Source organism: Mastomys coucha, unplaced genomic scaffold, assembly GCF_008632895.1.
Source record: "Mastomys coucha isolate ucsf_1 unplaced genomic scaffold, UCSF_Mcou_1 pScaffold6, whole genome shotgun sequence".
Lineage (NCBI taxonomy): Eukaryota > Metazoa > Chordata > Mammalia > Rodentia > Muridae > Mastomys > Mastomys coucha.
The window spans coordinates 112,773,018-112,779,046 of NW_022196912.1; the positions used below are offsets into that span (position 1 = coordinate 112,773,018).

The 6,029-nt window shown below is 38.9% G+C and overlaps 1 protein-coding gene across 1 annotated transcript in view; it reads left to right on the top strand.

Moving 5' to 3' along the window:
- Zc3h14 (zinc finger CCCH-type containing 14) overlaps nucleotides 1–6,029 on the top strand; it is a 39,337-nt gene that overhangs the window by 25,243 nt on the left and 8,065 nt on the right. The window contains exon 10 of the mRNA XM_031355296.1: nucleotides 4,686–4,760. Coding sequence (XP_031211156.1) covers nucleotides 4,686–4,760 — 75 coding nt within the window. The remainder of the gene's footprint in view (nucleotides 1–4,685; nucleotides 4,761–6,029) is intronic.

The window sequence follows — 6,029 nt, forward strand, 5'->3', positions numbered from 1 at the left end:
AACTTAAATACCAGTTAAGATAGCAGTAGTCCTCAAGTGAGTAGATAATTTCAATTTAGCCTCTTCTGAAACTCCCTGCTTTTTTCTAAAAATTAGCCACCTTATCCTAAAATTCATATGGAAATAGGATCTAGAGGAATCAAAACCACTGAAATAGAATAATGTTGGGGAGGGTTCTGTTTCTGGATTTGAAGACATAATACAAATGCATAGTGACCATGACCAATGTAAAGTTAAGCATACTCTGAGGGACACTACCAAAGTCCGGGTAGACATACAGTCCTGATCAGTTGACTGTCTTGTTTTGTTTTGCTTTGCTTTTAAGCAAGGTCAGTAAAACAATTTAGTGAAGAAAGAATAGTCTTTAACAGTTTTTTTTTAAAGGTTTATTTATTTATTATATATAATTCACTGTAGCTGACTTCAGAGGCAACAGAAGAGGTTGCTAGATCTCATTACAGATGGTTGTGAGCCACCATGTGGTTGCTGGGATTTGAACTCAGGATCTTCAGAAGAGCAGTCAGTGCTCTTAACTGCTGAGCCATCTCTGCAGCCCTCTTTAACAGTCTTTTACTAGGACATATGGGTGTCTAAAAAAGTGAAGTTGGGGTCTTTCCAAATATCCAAAAAATAACTCAATATGAATCAAAAGACCTCCAATATTAAGATAATTCTAAGACTTTTTTGGGGAAAGTAAGTATACATATGTGACCTTGAGTTAAGGAGCGGTTCCTTAGAATACAAAAGTGGAGAAAGAAAGAAATTGAACCTCATCACAGTAGAAACTTGTTTCAAAGGAAATTGCCCCACACATACCAAAAAACAAGTAACAGGAAAAGTACCCATAAGATGGGTGAAAATATTTGAGATACACCTAATAAATGGTTTTATATCAAATCCAAGGCAGCAGCATATAGTATTTTTCCTCTTTTAAAATTTACACCATTTTGATTGGGGTGTTGTTGTTGTTGTTGTTGTTTGGTGGTACTGAGCAGAGACTCCAGGTCCTCGGTGTACTAGGAAGGTGCTGTGCCCTTAAGCTGCATCACCAAGCCTACATCATTTTACATGGGTGTACGGCTGAAATTCCTTACTGTGTAAATGGTTTTTAAGAGCCGTGTCTGTGATCATGAGTCCAGTCGCCTTCTCTGCCCTCTCCCTGCAGAGATAATTCCAGTGCATCTACTGATATCAGAGGAATGAAATTTAAGATAAAGCAACTCAAAATAATATGAAGCTCCAAAATTTCAGTTGAGTGGACAACAGGGTGAACCTGCTTGCTTAGTTCATGGAGTAGCTCTTCAGGATTCCCAACACATGAAGTAAATAATAGAAAGTTCTTTGTGTGTCATGTGTCTCTGCTCAGCCAATCAGAAGTCAGGATTATTTTGTATGTAATAATAGAGTTTTATTTGCAGAGGAGCTGATAAGTAGGTAGGACTTACAGGACACAAGTGGTGGTTGCAGCACTCTTAATTGTAGAAGAGAAAATTGGTCTGGTGTGCCTAACTTTTCACAGTATGAATTCTTACTTTAGAATGGTGTCACCTTTTTAGTTATAGGTTTTAAAATGTCACTAGCATTCTAAAGTTAACATTGAAGATTGCTTTTACTTTTGATGAGATAATTTAACGGGCTATGAAAATGCCAGGAATTTGATGAAAATGTCTTCAAGGTTTTCATCACCATCTGTACCAGTTTTCCTCTCGCCAGAGCCAGCTGACTTAGGCTCTCTGACAAGTGCTTCTTGTTCACTAAATGAACTGGACAATATTTCCCACCTTTTGAGGAAAATAGCAACTGATATCAATGAAATTAAAGGAATGAAAGCAGCCATTTTGACAGTGGAAGCAAATCTTTTTGATTTGAATGTTAGAGTGTCTCAGAATGAAGCAAAAATTTCATCTTTAGAGGTTAAAATGAATGAATACTTAACGTCAACATCTGAATGCAACGGACAGTTGGAAGATTTTCAAGAGAGAATAGAGTTTGAGTCACAGTCAAAGACTACTGATGTAAAAATAATTGGCTTCGTAACAAATGTTGAGAAAGGTAAACTGTTTTCGGTGCTGATCCTTTGAACTTGCCACACTATGACTGGCTCTGATACAGAGGCAGCTCAATATAGACAAAGAAGCTGAGGGTTTTATTGCTTGGTACTCTGTATGATTTAACTTGGGTCTAGGATGTTTCAGCAGAGCCCTAATGTGTTTTTGTTTCTATTTGAAGGTACTGGAAACTGAATGTAGTACTTTACGCATGCTAGGCTAGGCAAGAACTCAACCACTTTGAATCCCCTTAAGGATTTTTTGGGGAGCCAGCTGTGTTGACGCACCTTTAGTGCCAGCAGCACTCAGGAAGTAGACACAGGTGGAGGTCTGTGAGTCCACGTTACAAAGCTCCAGGCCAGCCAAGCCTACATAATGAAACCCTAAGTGTCTCCTAAAAACAAGGAGTGGTAGGGAGTATTAGTTTTGGCTCAGAGTTTGGTTAAGTTAACCCTTGATGGTTTCATATGTGTGAGCCTCCTGCCTCATCCTCTCAAGTGCCACCATGGCTGGCTTGAAAAAAAGTGGATGAGCTTCAAGATAAAGTAAAACTTGAGAGGAAATGATTCTTTTTCAAGTACTTCTGTGGTGGTATTCTGCTGTAAAACTTTAATTTTATTACTGGTTCTAAAACTTAAAGTATGTTGACCATCAGGAATACAGCTTAAGCAGATCTATGAATTAAGGTGTATTCTCCATGATTATTTTTGCCATGGTAATTTTCAAAGGAACTTATTCTCTTACGTGCATGTCTCTGGAGAATGCAACCTTCCTTGACAAAGAACAGTTGGTAGAATGTTAACTTGAGTGAACCTTTTAAGTCGTTCAGTAATGTACTTGGCAAGACCTTGCCATCTTGTTTGCATTGTGTAAGCAAAGACTATCCTTGTAGAGCCACATACACTAGATACCCTGAAAACTAGCAAGCACTCGACTTACCGAGAGTTTCAGTATTTGGACCCATACCAGTTCCATCTCCACATACATGTAGTTTGATGCTTTTGTTCTCAATTAGAAATTAGGTACTAAATACCTGTGATTAAGGACAGTGGGAATTACAGTAAAATGTGACATCCGTTTTCATAATTCAAGTAGTTTAGAGTTCATTGGGTTTTGTTTTGCAGTATGGATATTAATATTAATTTGGGGCTCAAGAGATGGTACTGTGGTTTAGAGCACTGGCTGCTCTTCAAAGAAGACCTGGCTTCAGCTCCTAGCACCCACATGGCAGCTCACAACTGTCTGTAGCTCCAGTTCCAGGGATCCAACACCTTCCCTCTTCTGGACTCTATGGGTACAACACACATGCAGTGAACATATATGCTTCAAAATAGTTATAAATAGAAAATAAAAATAAATGTTAAAAAAGAATTTTAGTATAATGCTAATGTGAGTGCTACATGGCTCTGAATCTGTCACCGTTGGTCACCAGGGTTGACTCAGCTCATTTCACTTACTAGGCAGGTATACCTTTCTTTACTGCTCCACTCTGCATCCTTTCCAAAGCTACATACTCAAAGAGAACTGCCTGACCTGATAGAGCCTACCTGCTAACACCCTCTAAACAAGTATCCAGGAATAGTAATATGAATTTGTATTATGAACTTAATGTGGGAAAATAACTTTAAGAGCTATTTTTTTAGAAATAAGTACTTTACTTGATCAACTTAAAAATATATATTTATAGATCTAAATGGTTATATCAACAGTTCTCAACTTGTGGGTCATAACCCTTCTCAGGGTCAAACAACCCTTTTGGGTCACATAAGACCATCAGAAAATACATATTTATATTACAGTCCATAAAAGTAGCAAAATTACACTTGAGATATAGCAATAAAAATAATTTTATAGTTGGGGTCACCACAACATGAACTGTATTAAAGGGGCACAGCATTAGAAAGGTTTGAGAGCCACCGATTTATGTTTGCACCATGTCATTTGGTGACAGGACAGTCTTAGGTGATGTCGTCATTGGGCAAAGAGTCTACTTTCAGAAACTGAGGTAGCTACATTATGAAGAGATAATATGGAGCTACTGTTGAGCAGCTGAGCATTATTATGAAGCTCATGAACAATCTAATGTGTAACCCGTGGAGGCTCTGGTTGCAGACTTTTGAATGCCATACTTGATCCATTGTTGGTTTGCATCTGTCCAGCCAGTTTGTTTTTTAGGAATTTCAAGACAGGGTAATTATGGAATATATTTTGGTTTTGGTTTAAGTTCCCATGTGTTTTGCTATTTCCAAAGGTCAGGTCGTGGGAAAGGGAAGCAGTGTGGGTAAGTAGTGCTGAGAGGTCAGGAAGCACTCTTCATGCATGCTATGTCACCATCTGCTATGTGTGTGGGACCTTCCTCTTTGTTCACTCTTTCCTTTACTTCTATATTTTCCTCAATCTAAGAAGACTGGCCACCTCACATGTGGGGAATCAAGAGGAACTTTGTTGCCATTTTTGATTTAACAAAAAAAACCCCAACATTTTATTTAACAGAGATATGCTTGAAGACCATAATAATAGCAAATTGTGTTGTAGAAGCTTTATTTGTAAGACTGTCAAATCAATTTAAAGATTTATTTCTGAAAAACAAACAATATTTGTGTTAAGCTTAGTGAAGTTTTAAAACTTATATTCTAGGAACTCAACAGAGACAATTGTTATCCCGACTGCAAATTGATCCAGTAATGGTAGAAACAATGGAGATGAGCCAAGGTGGGTAGTGTTTACATTATCACTGTAATGTGGCAGTTTCTGTTGCCATTCCCATTCCTTACACCTCATTCAGTGTACCATGTATCTCTTAGATCCTGCCCTAAGACAGCACAATTAGATGGGTAAAAATATTTTAGGGCCAGGATGTAAGATCTGCATTTCCTTCATGTGTGGTGGTTTTGCCTCATTCATAAGCTTTCTTTTCCCCATCCTTTCCTCCTTGGCTTTTAGCTGTTCACTTTCCTGCTGTGAAGGTAGCTAGAGTCCCTATTCCACCTTTACCCTTGTGCTGCTCATTGTCGCTCATGGAAGCTCATGTCCCTAGCTCACCTTCTCCTGTCTCTGCTGTATTTCCAGAGCGGCTTCAGCATCCCCTCAGCACCAGTTCAACCTACCCAGTGTATTGGCCTCACTTTACAGTCTTATTCTCAGGGACTACTAACCACTTGTTCTAAAGCTTCTGTGAAGTGTTCTGCTCAACCCAGATACACATTCCATAGGCTGCTTCAGGCCTGGAGTGAGGTATTTATTTTTATCTGTGTCTTCGGTTCCCCAAATCTCCGCCAGGTCCACATTTAGTAAATGCAGGAAACAATTGGATACATGAAATATTTTTTTTTTTTGACAGTTTTATTCTGTGGCTCAAGCTGACCTCCGACTTGCTGTCCATCTGCTTTCTCATCCAGGTGCTAGGATTACTAGCATGTGCCACCATACCTAACATACCTGTATTCTTGTGTTTCCTGTGACTCTGTCCTCCCTTTGTTGGAAGCTCTGGTCCTTGATTCCTATCTCTGCTTTCTGCCTTCTAAATCATCCACACACACCCCTCCAACTGCACAGTCAATTGTTTCCCCAGTTCTCTGTCTCAACATGTGCTTTTGCTCTCAAAGGTTGGCCTCAATCTAGACCCCAGTCCTACCCATCTGAATGGGTTGGTGTTACTCCTCCAGCCTTAATCCTGCTGTTTCTGCCTTCTGCCTGTTGAATGTTAAGATGTTGCCACCTTGGTTTTGCTTCCATCTTTCAACACTATGTATAATAAGTCATTTTAACTGTGGTGCTCAAGTCTGTGCCTTGTTGTACCCACTTCATCAGCTCTGGTGCATTCTTTTATTGTTCCTGTTTTTACCTTTATTCCCAGCTCACTTAAAGCATTAAGTAGTTCTTTTGAGACTTACAAGCATGAGTACAGTCTTTATTCTGTCAGATTTTTTATTTTTGAGAACAATCTTTCTTCACGTTCCTTTGGTTTTTTTTTTTTTTTTT